Here is a 21,749-nt window from a genome sequence, read left to right on the forward strand (position 1 = left end):
CCAAATAATATTAATACGTGAGAATATTGCACAAAAAAATTTAATAAACTGAAAAATATATAAATTTATCATAATGATATGTTTAAGTAATGACAACGTTAATAAAATACATGAAATGGTTTAAAATTGTCCTTTTAAAAAGCAGCAAACACTTTTGTACTGACTTGATAGTTTACTATTTTTAATTTTGTATTTATTCATTTTGTTTGAAATCGTCTGTTTTCAGAGAGTCACTTCCAATGCAGTAACGGTCTTTATGTGCACAAGAACAAGGTGTGCGATTCGCATATTGATTGTCTAATTGACCACGATGACGAAACAACATGTGAGTATTATTTCATGTTTTTTTTTATCTAATTGTTTTCATTTCGTACATTTTGCCATTTTAAAATTTCTGAGTTGCAATCAAAATGGCGACTGAAAATTTAAAAACGCATTTACGAAAACTCGTTTTTTTTTCAGAATTGCTGCGGTAAAAATCAAGTTTTATTGAAAACGTATTGTTGTCCCTTTGTGCATGTTTTCAGATGATTTTTCTAAGGAGGGTTTGATCTCGTTCAAAGACGAGATGCAATGACAACAGCAAAAACAAAAATAACAAATAAAAGACAACAATAATAATAATAATAATAATAATAATAATAATAATAATAATAGCAACAATTATAATAATACATGAAATCATGAAAAGTTAAATCGCATAATTGTAAGTAACCCTCCTATAGCTCTTTTGTTTTCATTCCTGTGTCGCCATAACCAAATGAGTGATTATCAATGAAGATGGAAAGACCGGGGAGAGAGAGCAGTAGCCAGATCTATATTGGATGAATGCAAAGGACTGGGTCATAGGAAGGTTTATTTCTATCCAAATTCCAGTGAACACAGATGGTTGCTGCCAATGAGAAATCAATGACCGTTACGATAAAGTAAATTTATCTGCAAAGGTTATCAAAAGAGGTGGAGAGTACTGGAGATTTTGGGAGATCTTTGCCATTACGGCTCCAGGATACACCACAAGTTGTTCTCAAAGAGTACTCTTAGATCATGGTCTGTGTTCTACTTCTAATTAGGAAATAATAATAATAATAATAATAATAATAATAATAATAATAATAATAATAATTATAATTATAATAATAATAATAAGAAGAAGAAGAAGAAGAAGAAGAATAAGAAGAAGGACATCAAATAGGAATTGAAAACTCTGAAGACTCTGAGAGAGAAAACACTAACCAGACACCCACTAGAAGTTTGCATCGATGACAGCAACATTTGAGAGGCTTATTATCACCCAAATTGCAGTGAAGTGAAATAGAAATTGCTAAAGAAAAAACAATGGTAAGCGGTTAATGCGATAACTTAAATTATTTGCTATCGATAGAGATGGAGAGTACTGAAAACCATTAGAAAACTTGTTGCCACCCAGACTCCACGGAACACCAGTTATTATATAGTGAGCAGTATTGACGATAACCTGTGTGAAAATTCCAAGTGAGTAGGTGTAAATAATTACTAATAAGATTCAAAAGAAACTAACGATCGTCGCAAAACATTAATCGACGCTGAGCGGTGGTTATGTTAATAAATAATAATAATAATAATAATAATAATAATAATAATAATAATAATAATAATAATAATAATAATAATAATAGAAATGTACAAAATACCAGGTATTATAACCAAACTGATAGAAAATGCAATGAAAACATGGAGACTTACGCTGACAGCTGATGGGCAATACATAACTGAAATCAAAATACAAAGAGGGATCTCTCAAGGTGATTCCCTATCGCCATCATTGTTCATTATAGTCATGATACCCCTGAACAACATCCTAAAACAATGCCATGTCGGAGACAAGTTTATTAATACAGAAGAATGACCTGAAACTGTTTGCAAAAACAAACACAGCACAAGAAACACCAATAAACACGACCAGACTCTTCAGCCAGAATATCACACTGAAATTCGGTATGGAAAAGTGCGAGAAAGGGACAACTAGAAGCAACTGAAGGTAGAGTATTGCCCACTCAAACAGAATTAGAGACACTAATGCGCACAAGATATCTTCAAGACACCCGGGGAGCTGGAAGTAGACACCATCAAAACAACGGAAATAAAAAAGAAAATAGGAAAGGAAAAGCACTCACCAGACCTCAGCTGGAGATGTGCAAAGAGGAATTGGACCTTGGGGAGGCTTATTGCCACCTATATTCCAGTGAAGACCAATGTTGCGGCCAACGAGAAATCAATTGTAAGCGAATGTTGCGATAACGCAAATTCTTTTGCAAAGACTAACAGAAAAGGTAGAGAGTACTGGAAATTTTGGGAGACTCGTCGTCACTCAGACTCCAGGGGCCACAACAAGCTGTTCTTAAAAAGCAATCTTTGATCATGGCTTGTGTGAATACTCTTTGCGAGTAAATAAGTAAATAATAATAATAATAATAATAATAATAATAATAAAAATAATAATAATAGAAAACGGCTGAAATATTAAGGAAACCCCTAGAATGTGGGGAATAACACAAGCCAATATAACAAAGAAGCGTTACAGGGAATGAAGAACGCCGAAGCTGCATATCAACAAGTTCTATACCACCATCATGCATCCCCCCATTGTCTCATCACCGCCCCCCATAGAAAAGTGATACCAAAGAGCCGACGAGAAGGGTCAAAGAGTATCGAAAAAACGAGGAGAGAGCGCTGGCCAGACCTCCGCTGGACAAGCGCGAAGAGAACTGGGATCGTGGGGATAATGCCACTCAAATTCCAGCACAAACCAATGGCCACTACCAGCGAGAAATCAATGGTATGAGGCTGTTGCGATGACGCACATTTATTTGCAAATGCTATCGAAGGAGGTGGAGAGAGAGATATGGACGTCTGGGGAGACTTGTTGTCACTCAGCTTCCAGAGAACACCACAGGTCTCCAAACCGATCGTTTGTTGACGTGTGAAAGCTCTATGTGAGGCAATAATAATAATAATAATAATAATAATAATAATAATAATAATAATAATAATAATAATAATAATAGTAGAAAAAACAAAAGAGCAAATTAAATCTAAATGAATTAATAGAATTTTTTTTTTTTAAGTTTGTAAATAGACTTCTACTAGATGAAACCTTTATCCCACATAATAATACCTTATAATAATATATATACCTGCATAAAACTGCATGGTCTGTCCAAATATTCAAGTAAGAAAAAGTTTACATTATATTTCACCCACGTTAATAGTTTTTTTTTTTTTTTTTTTTTTACTTTGAATAAACCTACGTATCAACTTTTGTTCGCAATTTTCCAACAACAAAAAAAAGAAAAAACAAAAAAGCAAATTTATTTATTCTATTTCTTCTAAATGAATTAAGGAACATTTTTTTCTTTTCTGAGTTTAATTAGTAATTGGTTCTGTCATGAATAATGTTGTAAAGAAAATTCTATTGGAAAAGATCCCTTACCCTAGATAATAATAACTAAAAATAACCCCCCAAAACTGGTGTACCTTTTCTCCCACAACCCTGCGAATAATACGCAGAACTCTATCACCATCATACCATATATGGCAATGCTAGCGAGTCATCAATAACGTATTTCAAATATGTTACGGTTGAACCCGAAACGCCAGTAGTTAGGATTAAGAGGGATATGTATCTACAGTAGGCAAGGCGACTCTTCTTTTGTGTGGTCTGCCCAAATATTCAAGTAAGAAAATCTTCACATTTTATTTGACGCATATTTTGATCTTTGCATAAGCATATAAATATAAAGTACCCATATTTATTTTGATTTAATTTACTTACGAGTTTTAAATTAGTCGTACAATCTATAATGTTGAAATGGTACTTAGTTACTTTATTTGTTTTAATATTTTACTCTTGCGTGAATATAAGTGTAACACGATTAGATCGTCACTGGTGTATAACAAACAGACATGTTATACTAAATGTCTTAGGAATGGTCTCATGAAGATATGAAGATGGCCGTCATTGGGGTATGTAAGAAGAAAAGCATACCTGAGATGTTGTATGTGCTGTGTGGCTCCTTCTTCTCACAGGAAACGTCTTGACCTCTGGTATCATTCGGGTTCGAATCTTCTTTCTTCTCAGAGCCGACTCATTCTTCAATGCAGGCATTTATGGCAGACACAAAAAATTAAAAACGACACGCGACATAATAGTAATATATATTGTATAATCTTAAGTATTTATTTTACAAAAAATATATTACAATACAATATACAAATTATAATTAATTTTTATAATTAAACATAAGTAATAGGCTTTTCAAAACTAACTAACCTACCCTAACTAGTGTTGATGGGGTACTCCCCCCTTCGTTTACGGAGAGACAGAATTATGCATGCTCACGTCATGACAGTCCGTGCAGAAAGAGAGATCAGAAAGAGACAGAGAGATCGAGAAAGGGGATTATCGGAATGCATTTCTTTGTATCTCTACGCCCATGGTCAAATCACGACTCGGCCATGCTGTAGAGTGCGTTAGAAACCGTGTACTGGGAAATAGTGCCACATAAATAAGAATAGGAAAACTAATTATTATCGGATAGGAAGACGAACGTCACCCATTCTCGCAGCTACTAGGGACTAGGCATTATCGTGTAAGAAATACCTTTTTTTTCTACTTTTTACAGAAAAAAATTGCGACTCAGACTAAGTACAATACTTAGTTTTGGGGGTGTTTTTGTCCTCGTATTCGAGCCGTATGTCCATGTTGTTTATGCACGTGTGATAGTGCTCAATGCCTCTCACCAGTTTGACAGGAAACACTATCCCTGGGGGAGAACCGCAAACCATTCTGGGTTTGGTGTTGCCACAAACACTGCAACATGATATATGCAACTTTCAAATAATACCCAACGTGGGAACCGAATGAAAGTTTTGAATGTCATGAACGGCAGGTGTTGCTCAGTAGCCAGCATAGAGGACGCGGTCATCCTCCTGCGAATGTTGTCTACTTTTCTAATTCAGAAACAATAATACCGAAACAGAACACGTACGTGTCCTCTCTAGTTTCAGGTACCAAAACAATACAGATAAAACACAGGGGAATCAAAGTAATCAACACCGACACAAAAACCGGGGGAAGAAATGAACAAAAAAGATAACAGACTGGTATGGAATGCTATTACAGAAGTCATCCTAAAGACCGAGTATATCGCAAACGCATGAAAAAGTTATGGGACATGTCCTGTGACTACCATACATCAGGACAAAGTATTGCAGACCAAGCGAAACTTATCCTCAAGAGAAGCTGGCTTTCAAATCTAGAACTGAACGAAATGCAACAAGATATATGATGGAGCAGATGAAGAAACGCCCCTCCAGGAATCCCCAAACATAGGAACTACAGAGGTAGAAGACCTGCAAATCTTTATGCAAGAAACATGGAAACGAGACCTGTGAAATAACAGAAACTAACGAATATGAATTAGCTGAAGTAGAAAAAATCAAGAAACTTATGAACGAGGAAAAAACAAAGATTCCATCGTATAGCAACCAAGAATAGAAAAACCTAAAAACTGAATCAGAGAATATGAACAAACTCCTCTCATATATCCCAACAAAGACCATTACCGACTTAAATAATTTAATCTATGCAGACGTCAATAAGTATGAAGTTTAAAAGTAAGTATGAAGTTTAAAAGGAAAAATGGCAATATATAACTGAAATCAAAATACAAAAAGGATCTTTCAAGGTGATTCCATATCAACATTACTGATCATAATAGCCATGATGCCCCTGGACAATATCCTAAAAAAATGTCAAGCCGGATACAAGTTAAATAAATAGAAAAAAGAATGAAACACCTAATGTACATGGGTGACCTCAAACGGTTTTCAAAAAAAATACAACAGTAGAAACACTAATAAACACGAACAGAGTCTTTAGCCAGAATATCACAATGGAATTCGGTATGGAAAAGAGTGCACTACTGACCATGAGGAGAGGAAAACTAAAATCAACAGAGAGTAATGTATTGCCTAATAAAACAGAAATGAGTACACTAGGTGAACATGATAACTATAAATACTTGGGAGTGCTGGAAACAGACGCTATCAAAGCAACGGAAATAAGAGAGAGAGAGAGAGAGAGAGAGAGAGAGAGAGAATATGAAATGAATACCTCAGAAGAACAAGAAAACTTCTTGAAACAAAACTAAATAGTCGAAACCTAATTAAAGGAATAAACTTGTGGGCAGTGTCACTAATAAGATACTCTGGACTGTTTATAAGCTAGACTAAAGAACTAAGGAAGCTTGATCAGAAGACCAGGAAACTCATGACGATGCACAATGCATTACACTCGAAGACGATACTGACCGACTCTCTGTGAAAAGCATAAACGGAGGAAGGGGGCTGGTTTGTAAATAAGAGTCTGCTCTATTTTTCAATCTTTATTTGTTGATTAAACCATGATCAAGATCTGAAAATAACATGATCTTGATCATTGTTTAATCAACGAATAAAGATTTACAAATCCTATAGTCTGTACAGAAGACTGTGTAAATAACTAAAAAATAGGAAAATGCATAATGCAAAGCATCGAAAGAATAATTACTGCAGCAAGAGACGAGGAAGAATCAATGAAGATAGTATATGAGACGAGGAATAAGACAAGAAAAAAATGGAACGAAAAACAGCTGCCCATCAATACTAAAATGCAAGCGAAAGAAGATGAAAACATAAATATCAACATTTGAAATAGGAATTAAACTATGGAAATGTAAAAATATGTTGAGATGATTGTAATTGTATTTTAATCGCCTGAGATCATAACAAAACATCAATATCAATGGCTTAATCAAATTGACCAGACATTTTCCTTTCTAATTTCGCAAAAGGATTTCCTATTTCGAACGGCGAAAATGTTAAGGTACGTCTTCAATGTGTAAAGTCATGAACTTGGCCTCATGTTCAAGAAATTAAATAATAATAATAATAATAATAATAATAATAATGAGAAGAAGAAGAAGAAGAAGAAGAGGAAGAAGAGAAGTAAAAACAAAAGAAGAACAAAAGATGAAGAAGAAAAAGAAAAGGAAGAAGAAATCAGAACGCTAATAAACACAACTAGAATCTTAAGCCAGGATATACGAATGGAATTTAATATGGAAGAGCTGACACCCCGTGTTATAATAAAGGAACCCTGAAGCCAAGGAAAGGATGTCACTACCAATCCAAACGGAGCTGAGGGCATTAGATGAGCATAATACTTACAAATATTTTGGAATTCATGAAGTAGGCAATATTAAAGTAACGGAAATAAAAGAAAAATTAGAAATGAATACCCGAGAAGAACAAAAAATACATCAGAACTAAACTAATGATCATACACAATACACTACACCTAAACGGTGGTACTGACCGACTCTATGTGAATAGGAAAGACGGAGAAAGAGGAGTTGTTTGGATAGAAAACTTAGGAAATAATATAAAAAAAAATTGAAAAATACAGAACCTCGAAAGGATTATTACCGGAGCAAGAGACACTGAAAAAATGAACACAGAAAATAAACAGGCAAGGAAGAAGAGGAAAAAGAATATGGAAATAGAATTAACTACACAGAAGATGCATAAGCATGGTAGAGGATGATACTAACGAAAACTCTTGGACATGGCTACGAAAAGGACACCTAAACAGAAAATCTAAAGCCATTACAGTCATACAAGATAACGCGATTAGAACAGACTAAATCAAAACGAAGTTCTACAAAACACAAGGATATAGCAAATGCAGAATTTGTTGACAAAGGAACGGAACAATAAACCACATGATAAGCGAATGCAGCAAACCAGCCCACAAAGAATATAAAAAACACACGAATACTTGGGGAAAGCCGTAAACTATTATTGCATCTACCACACACAGATAAATAGTACAAACCGCCAGCAGTACTTGAAAATCAAAGTCACAAAATCCTATGATGTATTGATGTAAACAAAGATAGACACATCCAAGCAAGGAGACCGAGTATGATAATAGTTACGAAGAAGAAAAGTCCTGTCAAATCGTAGATTTAGCTATTCCTGCAGACCACAGGTTCAATAGCAAGGAAATGGAGAAGCGGGGCAAATACACGGAACTACCCAGAGAGCTTAAAGGGTTATGAAAAATGAGGAAACTCAAGATAACACTAATAATAATTATAATAAGGGTTCTAGGAACAATCCCGAAAAATTTTGTAAAAAGAATTTAGGAATTTAAATCAAATGGCAGAGATGATACAACGGAAAACAATATAGAAAACGGCTGAAATATTAAGGAAAACTCTCGAATGAAGAGACTAATGCGTATATGCTTATCGAACACATAGACATTGTTACATAAGTTAAACAGAAAAAAATACTATATGAAATCAAGAAAACTGTAACTGCATTATTTTTCATTTATCCCCCCACACCATAAAAATATGTCGGCATCAACTGGAACTACACCAAATATTCGAAGAATATCAAGGAGGATAGAAAGACCGAAGAGAAAAAAATTAACTACTGGATCAGAGCACAGGGGACTGAAACCAGCCAACGAGAAATCATTGGTAAACGCCTTTTGCGATAACGCAAATTCATCGAAGAGGTTGAGATTACTAGATATCTGGAGAGACTTGTTCTTCTTCAGATTTTAGAGAACGCAACAAGTTGTTCTCAAAGAGAAATCTCTGATGATGGCCCGTGTGAAGACCCTTAGTGAATAATAATAACCCCCACACTAACGTACTGTACATGCAATAACCCTTAACCCTGAGTGGCTTCCGGGCCTTGCTAAGAAGTAATCACCATGAAAAAAATTAAATAATAATAATAATAGTAATAATAGTAGTAGTAGTAGTAGTAGTAGTAGTAGTAGTAGTAGAACTAGGAACAATCCCGAAAAACTTTGAAAAAAGAATGAAGGAAATTGGAATCAAAGGAATAACTGGAAAAATACAAGGAACAGCAATGATGAAAACAGCTGAAATATTAAGGAAACCCTTTGAATGTGGAAACTAACAGACAGGAGCAACAAGTGCGGGCCAAAAAAAACTGCTGCAAAGACAAAATATGAAACACTACATTGAACCAAGAACACTGAAACAGCATATCTATGAGTTCTTTAACCCAACCCTACCCCCATTGCCACATCACTGCCCCCAAAAGAACGAGACCAAATAACCAAATAACCAAATAGGCAAGGAGAAACTAAAGACCGATGAACTGACCAGGCCTCAGTCGAATAAGTGCGAAGAGAACTGGGGCCTTAAGGAGGCTTAGTGTCACTCAAATTCCAACAAAGACCAATAGCTGTTGCCAACGAGAAATCAATGGCAAGCAGCTGTTGCGATAACGCAAATTTATTTGCAAATGTTATCGAAAGAGGTGGAGAGTACTGGAAGCCTGGGGATACTTGTTGTCACTTAGCTTCTAGAGAGCACTGCAGGCTGTATTCAATGAGATCTTTGATGACCGGTGTGAAAACTTCTTGTGAGCCCATAATAATAGATATCCATTTTCCTGACGTTAAGAGATGAAAGATCAAGGAGACAGAAAAAGGAAACGAATACTGGAACTTGTTAGAAAACTAGAAGGGCTATAAAATATGACGAGATTCAGTATTGTGCAAGAGCAGCGAAGACAATTCCTGGAAACGTGGAATAAGATTGAGAGATGTGAACCCATTAAACGAACTGCGATGATGATAAAAATACACGAAATATTAAGGAAAATTTGCGAATGCGGAAACAAACCAGCATGGAGAATGAACGCTAAGCAGCTACACGAAAGTGTTATTAAAAATAGCCCAAAACATCGAAAGAACAGATGAGATTTATGAAGTGCAGGAATCTCATGAAAACACAAATATATGTGATGGCACTAATCTCAGCTAATACTACAGACGTAGACAATAGAATATGTAAGCACGAAAAGAACCAACTAGACCCCCAAGGAAAGGACACGGACACACCAGAACTAGAGGTGTTTATTGCCACTCAACATTTGATAAGACCGATACGGCTACTAGCGAGAAATCAATAAGAAGTGGCTCTTGCCATGACGCAAAAAAAATCTGCAACACATTTTTATTACATTTTCACCACCACCCCAAAAGCACAGTGCAACTTTGAAGTATGGGCTACAATGTAATTTGCAGAGATACTATGACGGGAGTTGAGCAGCAAGATTATTTACACTACACTTTAACTTCTGCATGTCAATACAATCAGGAGAGCAGGAACCCGGAAGAGAATTCCAAAGTCTATCAGTTCTAGGTAATAAACTATTAGAGTAGCGGTCTACTGTGTAGAGGTGGAATTTTGTTGTTTGTCGTGCGCATTTACGTATGGGGGTACAAGGGTTTGTAGTTCGTTGGAACATATACCATTAAAATACTTGTAAAACAGGCGGAGGGATGTAACATCCGTCGTTGGGACAGAGGTTACACCTAGCTGACAGTGCGGGACCTATTAAGTTGGCAATTCATTTTAGAACCTTGTCTAAGAGTGAGAAACTAGTAACATATTTACCAGCTCACAGGTGACAAGCGTTCTTCATACGTGGACGAATAGTGGCCTTTTAAAGGTATAAGATACTTTCCGGTATCAAAATCGGGAAAATATTTGCCTATTTCCCGATGCCAAAAACGATTCCTTTCATGATCGTTTTTTTTTATCATTATTTGATTGTGTTTAAAACAAAGTTTTTCTACTGCTGGTGGTAACAATAAAAAATTCATATATTTTTTATTTTAAATCAGCTGTAAAACTAAAACATATAGATCATCCCCAACAAGTGTGCTTTTACGTTTAATAAAATAACTGTACAGTTAATGTTTTTTTTACAGCAATGGGAAACAAATAGCAGTTTTATAGTTAAATATTTAGAGATACATAAAAAATCGGAATCGGAATCGTTAATTGTATTGGAATGGGAAATTTAATAAGGAATCGGTAATTGTATCGGAATCGGGAAAAATGCTACAATCGTCCCAGCATCAATATATATATATATATATATATATATATATATATATATATATATATATATATATATATATATATATATACAAACTGCATAAAATTTTTAATAGAAACACTGTGAAAGTTAGTTACTCAACAGCTCCATCAATTAAGTCGATCATATCTAAGGAACCAAAATAGATATATAACGCAGGCTGCTCTTGAAGGACCAAAAATAGTTTCCCATTGGAGGGCAATTATAAAGCTGAATCCCTTTTTTATGTGGCCACAATAACAGACCAGTCTACAAACATGCCGGAAAAATATATAGGTATGACAAAAGGCCAATTTAAACAAAGATGTTACATGATAATGGCTGTCCCCTTTTCATGTAAGTATAAAAATAGAGAGATTTAGTTAAAATGAAAATGAAATAGCATAGACGAAATTCGAACCTCGTAATTTAGGTTTAGAAATAGATTACGAGAGAGAATAAGAAAATGGAATGTGAAAACAAACCATTGTTTAGCTTAGAGATAAAATAGTTTCAAGAAAAGAATGTGCGTTGTCAATTCTGTTATGAAAATTCGATTGAGGAATGCAACTATAGGATAATTTAATAAACATGTTTTTAACATATTGGAAATATAGGTTACTGGGAATGTAGGTTAAAATTGCTTTTATAAACAAAGGAAAATGTTTTGGACACGCATTTCCAGAACACGTGAAAGAAGGCACATGTTTTAATATGTGCATGACGTCATGGAAAACGGGAAAATATCGATATAGTTAGAAACTTTAGAGTTAAGCAAGGAGAGTCAGAGGGATGTTTGAGGACGACAGCCGATAGTCTGCAGTTGGGATTCGAACGTCTAGAAGCGAGATGGTCACTTTTGAAATTAGAATGTGAAGCTTTGAATTCTTGACTCAGAAAACCACGACCGGTCGGGAGAGAAATAAACCCATCATGTGTTTTTATAAACGTCGTCTTTGTGTTGTAATTCTACCAAAAGGTAAAATGACGACTGTTACATATGTCTTATGTATATCATGTGTTTTAAAATGTCTTTACATACACATCTTATATACACAATATGAACACTAAGACTGTCTGAACATTGTTTCATCACTCAAAGAAATTCTTCTACACTTCTAAGTATGAACATTTAATATATATGAATCTCGTCATAACACGAACACTCTCTCTTACAACATCTCTCTTTCTCTCTAAGACATAACAACAAACTCTTAATAAGACTCAAAGACTCACTTATTAATAAGACTTCCTAATAACAACGAACAAAACAAAATAACAACAACAAGAAAAGAATAATCAAAACAATAATAATAAGACTATAATATACAACAAAGATACTACGCGCATATGAGCTCTTTTAGAGCTAAAACAAGGATAAATACAGGAATATCTACCCGGGTGTGCGAGCTTAAATAAAAAAAATACACCTTTTTCCATAAAATGGAGAAAAATAGAGCACAAACCAACATACGCCCCGGAATTAAGTCAATGCTCGCTCTGTAATGCAGAAAAATAGTACTTCCTCCGGACAATTCATGACCCAAAAATAAAATGTTTAGATGTGAGGAGTGAATCTTTGAAAAATTGCATACACAGAAGGAAGGCGCTCCTAATAAACTGGGTCAATGAAAAGGATAAAACTTAGATTTTGATTATATATATATATATATATATATATATATATATGTGTGTGTGTGTGTGTGTGTGTGTGTGTGTGTGTGTGTGTGTGTGTGTGTGTAATAATAATAAAAGAAAACTTGTAAATACTAAAATGGTTTTAGTCGGAAAAATTGGATTTTAATCATAATTGTATTATAGATTTTAAATTAATGTAGTATATATATATTTTTTTAAATCATACTTTATAAATGTAATTTACAATCTGTTTTGAATTTAAAACTATAGGAAAAATATAATAGTGTAAATATACTAGGAAAATCCCTTAGGCTAGATAAATACGCACTTCCCCAAACCTTGAAAGATTTTGAATTTTTTATAGACTTTTAAACGTATTTTGAAAATTTGAAACGTTATGCGATATAATTAAACGAAAGATTTGAATTTAAAAAAAAAATTATTCGTATTTTCGAAATTTTAAAACGTAATTCGATATAATTAAACGAAATTTAAGTTTTTAACCGACACCAATATAACTTTAAAGGTTTTTGTATATTAAAAAAATAGATTTTAAAATTAAATTGGGTTCAAATTAAAATCGATTTCTATATTGGAAATTTTTTTTATACATAAAATAAATGTTCAATCGAAATTAGATTTTAAACTTAAATAATTCAAATTTTAAATTAATGAAATCATCACTATCGGGAGTGGGGAATTTTACAAAACGAGAGTTAAACGTGAACTCGCGAGTTATATATATATTTCACACTTTCGATTATAAAATTAACGAATATTGGCTGAAGAGAGTTTAATAAGGATATCTTAAGCGGTCCTAAATATCAGGCTTGAAACCCACGGTACTAATCCCTTGTCTCATCTAACAACTTTCTGTACACAATATATATATATATGTATGTTTGTATATATATATATATATATATATATATATATATATATATATATATATACATATATATGAATGTAAATATATATGTACAATTAAGTTTCTGTTGTGTGATATGCAAACATATATACATATATGATGAAAATGATGGAAATAGTATTTCGACAAAATAGAGAAAATAAAAAGGAACAAACTGTATTATGTGTTCATCAACGTTTCGTCTTTATATATCTTATATATATTTATTTCATCCAGAGGAAGTCTCGAAATAAAGACGAAATGTTGATGAACACATAATACGGTTTGTTCCTTTTTATTTTCTCTATATACATATATATATATACATATATGGCTGTAAATACATATGCTTGAAACCCACGGTACTAATGGCTTGTCTCATCTAACAACTTTCTGTACACAATAAATGTATATGTGTATGTAGATGTATATATATATATATATATATATATATATATATATATATATATATCGAGAGAGAAAAGGGGGGAAAGATAAAGCGGGGATAAGGAGATAGATATTCAGATGCGTATAATACTAAGTAATACTGCAGAAACAAAAGAAAAAAAACGCTTTCTTCGCCAAAGGAAATCTAACATTTAAATAAGGCATTTACCATAACTTCAGAATAGAAGCCAGAAAGAAAAAAGAAACGTTTAAAACAAAAAAAGTAAACAAAACGTGTGATAACAAAATTCCCGCAAACTTTGAAGCTTGTTCTTATTGCTTCGGGCTTCCGCGCCATTTCCTCGCTAGTTGCTTTCTAATACATTATTTGTATTCTCTTTCAGGTGGAGAGTGTAAGGGGCGGGAATATCAGTGTGATAACGGTCGATGCATAGACGTGGCCAACAAATGCGATGGTATATGTGATTGCGTTCACGGCTGCGACGACGAAAACGATTGCGGTAAGTAACATTGGCAACAATCTTTCTTTACCGGTTTCCTTTTGCTAATCAAATAAATCGGATGCGTTTGTCCTGATCCGTTTATCTGTTTCTCCGCTTGACTATTTATTTTATCAAATTTGTTTTATTAGGAGTTTCTCTTTTTAGTAAAGTAGGCGTTGTGATTATATGTCTTCCGATGGGTACTTTTTGGCAGATTTCGTTAGTGTCTTATTAAAGTTAAGAATCAATCAAATAAAAGATATCTTGTTTTAAAATTGATTTCGACTTTTTACTGAAAGACGGATGAGTTGAAAACTAAGAGACACGCTGTCATCACTCTTTTTTTCTGGATTTATACGCAGACATCGTCTATAAGCTTTATTTAAATTTTGGCAGGCTCAATATCTTTCTCTCAATATATTTATAAAATGAACGTGTCTGTGTGTGTCTATGTGTCTGTGTACGTTTCCCTACGCAATAACTCTGTCAATTTTAAGTCTACAGACTCGAAATTTGATATACAGGTTTCTGAGATTTGGGGAAATCTGTGAGCGGTTTTCGACCCGAAATTTGCCTGTTAAGAGGTCAAAGTTCAATAAGTTGACCTTTGAGAACTCTACCAAACTCGTCCACCTATTTTGAGTCTAAACACTTGAAATTTTAGGTATAGATTACTTGGACATGGATCTAACTTAATAACTGGATTTTAGCCCAAAACAATAAATGTTAAGGGGTAATAATAGTGGTCAAATTTTTAAAAAATTTACCGTTTTTTTTTTTTTTTTTTGCTCATCATACATCTACAAACACCCGGGCAACGCCGGGCTGAAATGCTAGTATGTATATATATATATATATATATATATATATATATACTTCAAACTTCCGGTTATAAGATATATAAATATACTTCACACTTCCGGTTATAAGATAGACGAATATTGGCTGAAGAGAGCTTGATAAGGATACCTTAAACGTGCCATATTATCGGGCTTGAAACCGACGGTACCAATGATCTGTCTCAACTAACAACTTTCTGTACACAAAATATAAATACGCTCTTAAAATTTGGATTTTCCTTTTAATTGAGCACTCTGCTGGAATTCTTTTTCCAAAAAAAACTAATCCTATATATATATATATATATATATAATTTAAAGGAGATTAGAATAATAGTCTAAAGAGCTAAGTGTATTTTAATGTAATAGTGAAATTACTAGTTTAATTAAAATACAGGAAATGCTCGTTGTAATTTAGATATATAATAAGCTCGATAGTTAAATGTCCTAGAGCTAATTCAATATTAAGTAATGTGATTTATAATTTAAAAGTTTTAATTTTTTTTTTTAATTTAACAATCAAAATTTAATTAAATTAAAAATCAGTTTCATAAGAAGGAACAACAACAAAGTCAATTATCTGTACGATCGTTTCGGAAATCCGTGCTTTTTATTTGTGGTATACATGAAGTCACGTAGAATAATTATACATAGTTTTTTTGGTAAGCACGGTCTCCTCATCAGCAAATTTAGGAGGATTTCTATTGAATTGAAAAGACACCAAAAATAAACCTAGCATTAAAAGTAATATATATAAAAAGTATAATATATATATATATATATATATATATATATATATATATATATATATATATATATAATTGCTTATAACGTCGAAACCTGAAACGTCCTTATGTCAATTGGAAAATAAATTTAAAGCTGAAAATACAATCCAAGGGAAAAATGTCTGAGCAGTATTTTACCTGGGCAAAGAACGAACACTCTGCGAGAGTAATATTTTCACCAAATTTTATTCGACATATTTTTTAATTATTTACGTAATGTTCTTTTATTTACGTTATTCACATGTTTATTATGTTTCTTTTTTTAATCGTTTAATGATTAACATTATCGTTTTAATAACTTTAGTTTACGCAGCATGTGTTGCTAGTGTACGGTCACCTTTCTCTGCGTTTCCTCCCATTCATATTTTACAAGTAAAGATACGCTGTAAATTTTAGTCTTATTTTAATACTCTGCTTTATTTAAACCATTCGTTTAGAATATCATTTTATGATCCGTGTATGACGCTGTTTATGCTAAGACTACTTCTTACGGCCCTTTATCACAGTACTTGTTCTATAACTTGCCCTTCAAAAATAAATATTCGCTGCAGTTATTAGTTTCCTTTTTTATTTTTTCATTCATTTGGAAAGTTAAAATAACTATATAAAAAAACAGTAGCTTAAATAATCCGAATTATCAATTCTCATCTCAGAAATTCAGGAAAAAAAAAAAGAAAAGTTATTCTTAACTTAAAAAAATATTTACATATCTATCTATATACCTACAAAAGTGAACGTGTTTGTGTCTGTGTGTGTACATTTCCCTACGCAATAACTCTGTCAATTTTAAGTCTACAGACTCGAAATTTGATATACAGTGTACTGAGATTTGGAAAAATCGATGTGATCGGTTTTCGGCCAGAGATGTGGCTATTAAGGGATCAAAGTTCAACGATTTGACCTTTGGGACCTCTACCAAACGCCTACGACAATTTTGGGTCCAAACACTTGAAATTTTAGATATAGATTACTTGGACAGGAATCTTCTAAGTTTATAATTCTATTTGAGCCCAAAACAATAAATGCTAAACGGTCAAAATTGGGGTCAAAGTTAAAAAAAATGACGTCTGCGGTCTCTACCAACTTTTCTCTATGGAAGTTAAGGAAGACTATCATATAGAAAGGCATTACTGTACATATTCACACTTTTTAATATATACATAGGCACGTAAAGGTTTTTAACCCTTATCCCTGAGTAGCTTCCTGGCCTTGATAAGTGGTGATCACTGCGTAAAAAAAGGTATGTATAGCACATAGGGGCCGAGCAAAGCCGGGCGGAACTTCCAGTATAAATGAAACTTACAACAAAAATAATAGGATTCATTTAACAAAAAGTAATAAATACATAACAGCAATCATATTTTGAAATTGATCTGGACGTTTTATTTCCCATTGATTTCCTTGATTGGAATGTTTCATTCTGAACAATATTTTATGTATTTTATCACAAATAAAAGCAGAAGTTTGTTGACTGTTTAATGTCGTATGGACTTTTTTTCAGGTTCTTTACTGCTGAGTTTAATCATTTTGGAAAACTTTGTTGTGCTACAAGTTCTTTACATCCTCTAATATTTATTCATGGTGTTGGGTTGAATTGTTTCGCTGAGGAAATTGCTGTTTTGTTTTTTGTTTTTTTTTTACTTTGTAGATGTTATTTTGCAAAGGAAAAGAGGAAAAACGATAACATCGATTTTTCGTGCTGTTTAGTTAATGAAGCCAGTGCCTTCAGACAGCCGTAACAGGTAGTACAACTCAGGTCAAAGTGGGCCTGTGAGCAATGGTAGCTAAGGAGTAACTCCATAATTCACAATAACCCATAAATAATTGCAATTGTTTGTTTCTTTTTTATTTTCTTATTAACTTTGGTCACCTATCATTTTACCAGATCATCTTCCTATGTTTATATAACGCTACTTATGCCAAAACGATTCCCTCTAACCCAGTGATACTATGGAAACCTCTCAAAACGTTATACGTTTACAGCCGTCTTGCCGTATCGCGCCCCCCTCCTCGTGATTATTTACATGACCCACCTGTATCCCTATAAGGCAACCATTCGCCCATGTATGGAGTATTGCTGTCATATTTGGGCTGGTGCATCGGCTACTAGTCTCTCGCTCCTTGACAAGGTTCAAAAGAGAGTCGCAAATCTGATAGGCCCTGAACTGGCATCTAAACTTCAGCCTCTGTCCCATCGACGAAACGTTGCATCCCTCTGCCTGTTCTACAAGTATTTTAATGGTGAATGCTCTGACGAACTGCAAGCACTTGTGCCCCCACGACGTGAACAACCTCGACAGACCCGACAGGCTACAAAATCCCACCCCCACACTGTAGAGATCCCTAGATGTAAAATATATTTCTACTCCAATAGTTTCTTTCCCAGAACCGCTAGACTTTGGAATTCCATTCCAGGTCCCTGCATCCCCAACTGTACTGACGTGCAGAAGTTCAAGTGTAACGTGAACCGACATCTTGCTGCCCAAAACCCTACATAGTACCCCAGTAGTTGTTGCCTCTGATAGTAGCCCCCTACACCAAAGTGGCAATGTGCCTTGTTTAGGGTGAAAATGTAATAAAAAAAAATCTTCTTGCGCCCGACTTTAACTACAATATTTCTAATCATACTAGGAGTACTTCTAAGTTACCAACTTTTCTCAATTCCTACCAACTCCACATACTCTAAAATAATTTAAAAACTCTTAAATACATTGATTCAGTATCAAGATGCCAGTATCTTTTCCTTCGGTCATTTGAATAATAGAATCTGACCAAAGCAGGCCAGCGATTTAGTTGGCCAAAACTAAATGATATAGAATCTGACCAATTCCGGCTTGCCTCATCATGCTCATCATCCTCATCATCCTGATCATCCTCAGCATCCTGATCATCCTCAGCATCCTCATCATGCTCTCCTAGTTGATTATTCATCAACTTTTATCTTTTATGTGCGCATTGATGAATCATTTCTACAATTGTCCTCAATCATGACCTTTTTATTTATTTCCGACAACTTTTCATTTGTTTCTTAATAACCTTCGAACACTTTCCGATGACCTGATCATGGTTTGGTTAAGGTTCATATTATCACATTGATAATGCATACAAAATTTCGACCTGATTTTTTTTATTTAATCAACAGTAAACCATTCACTACAATGTTCTTGCTTTGTCAAGCATTTCGTCATGTTTACCGTTTACCATTTCTTGTTCGATTCGTTTTTCATTGAAAAACATGCACGGTAACTGTTGTTCACTTATTCGTTAAGGTTTAGTCAAAATGCAATAAATAATTCTGATTAATGTTTGTTACCGTTAAAATACTGATTTGTCCAGTACGATGACTGTAACGACTTCCAAAGCAAGAACAATTAATTTTTTTTCACACATATCTAAAATACATTAGTTTTGTCTAGTTATGGAGAAGTAATGTTTCAGTTCCATGTCTTGGGTATATTGTCAGAACGACATTTCATTCTTGTCGCCGTGGGATTCGTCAAATTAGATCTTATTTGGCTATAAGATGATTTCAGTGTTATTTTTTAATATAACTGTTTATATGCTGGTAGTAAATTAACATAAGTGTATATATATATATATATATATATATATATATATATATATATATATATATATAGCAATTTATAAAAAAATATATATATTTATAAATTACTAACTAGCTCTACCTACGTATTGAGCACTTTTGAAGTAAATACTTAAAGTTTACGCATAAATCTATACTTTCGTATATTAAATTTATGTGAGTAAATGAAGTAGTTATATATATATATATATATATATATATATATATATATATATATATATATATATATATATATATATGCGTTTTATTCTTTATTACCATATCTTTTTGTTAAGTTACATTATTGTTTCAGCTAGCCGGTCGTTTTTTTTTTTGGCCGCTGTAGCTTCCTCAGACGTTTTTAGGTAAAAGTCTGAGGAAGCTACAGACGGCAAAAAAAAAACGCCCGGATAGCTGAAACAATAATGTAACTTAACAGAAAGATACGGTAATAAAAAATAAAACATATATTTGCTCTAAAACTGTAGAAAGTGCTCAATACTGTTGTAGAGCATATATGCGTTTTATTTTTTATTACCGTATCTTTCTGTTAAGTTACATTATTGTTTTCTAAGAGACAAGATGATATATATGCATATATATATATATATATATATATATATATATATATATATATATATATATATATATACCCTTGAATCGTACGTGTGTTTATATATGTTTGTGCCATATTTTGCTGCCTCGTCGTGTGTTGAATGCGTACATGTAGCACTAAAATGTCTGTCGTGTTCTTAGTCATAAACGGACATTTGTATGTATGTAGGTTGTGTAACGTACCGTTCTTCTTGTTTTTAATGCCAATTTTACGGACTGTGATTCATATAATCTAGGTGTTGGTGCGTGCGTGTCAACATAATTACATAAACACATATACATAACGGCATACCTGTTTTCTGCTATTGGCTGCCTCTGTCATTTAGAGCTGGAATCTGTTGTAACAAGACGTTTCAATGACCCAATGCAAATAATTTATTTTATACATATTTTATTTCATTCCCACGCATTACGCTCAACAGAAGATTTATCAATGATTCTGGAGGCCGCATCTTCTACATCCCCATTCTGACCCTCCCTTCATTAGGAAACAGATTTCAGATCATCTTGTCTCTTAGAAGTCTTCAATCCAACTCAACGATGGTTCAGCAAACTGGAACACGTGACATGTGACACATCAACGTTCAGGCTCTCTTCACATCCTCCGGTGAGAACTTTACTGGTGATAGAGCTTGACATGCTGATCACTCATCACTAGATAGGTAGTTACTTATATAGACAGATAAATAGATAGATAGATAGATAGATAGATTGATAGATAGATTGGTATATATAGACGGATAGATAGATAGACAGATTGATAAACAGATCATTAGATAATCAGTTTACTTACTAATTCTGCTCGGATACCCTGTAATACACTTACCAAGCTTGTTCCAAATTCCTGATTCAAATGCAATTACGGATTTTAATTCTGAAATTGCCTAACAAATAACATTTAATTTTTAGAGCGCGGGATAATTTAGCAATGAATCATCATCTACTTTTAAATATAGATATATATATTTTTTTTAATTTGACAAAATTCTTAATATTTCTTTTGCGCGTTGTAACCAAGATGTTGATAAAGTCATTATGATATTCTTATTCGAAACATTTAACTTGTGCAATATTCTTCATATTTAAGATAGGATGCCATTTTTGCAGCTGATATTCTTGCCCAGTCATTTCCTTCTGTGCTATTTTTACCTTAATTTCTTATTATATTCTATATTTTTTTTGTTTTTCCTGTGACATTTTTGTTTTTCCGGTGACATTTTTGTTTTTGCAGGTTACATTTTTGTTTTTGCAGGTGACATTCTTGCCCAGTCATTTTTACTCCTGTGCTATTTTTACCTTAATTTCTTATTATATTCTAAAATATTTTTTCCTGTGACATTTTTGTTTTTCTGGTGACATTTTTGTTTTTCCAGTGACATTTTTGTTTTTGCAGGTGACATTTTTGCCCAGTCATTTTTTCCTTCTGCGCTATTTGTACCTTAATTTCTTATTATATTCTAAAATATATTTTCCTGTGACATTTTTGTTTTTCTG

The 21,749-nt window shown here is 33.3% G+C and overlaps 1 protein-coding gene across 2 annotated transcripts in view; it reads left to right on the forward strand.

Moving 5' to 3' along the window:
- The window catches only part of LOC145293721 (G-protein coupled receptor GRL101-like), a 761,328-nt gene that overhangs the window by 98,778 nt on the left and 640,801 nt on the right, over positions 1-21,749 (forward strand). For both annotated transcript variants that reach the window (XM_080140164.1, XM_080140165.1), the window contains exons 5-6: positions 227-325; positions 14,335-14,451. In XM_080140164.1, coding sequence (XP_079996290.1) covers positions 227-325; positions 14,335-14,451 — 216 coding nt within the window. The remainder of the gene's footprint in view (positions 1-226; positions 326-14,334; positions 14,452-21,749) is intronic.

Source organism: Euprymna scolopes, chromosome 15, assembly GCF_053919585.1.
Source record: "Euprymna scolopes isolate OS-2025 chromosome 15, ASM5391958v1, whole genome shotgun sequence".
NCBI lineage: Eukaryota > Metazoa > Mollusca > Cephalopoda > Sepiida > Sepiolidae > Euprymna > Euprymna scolopes.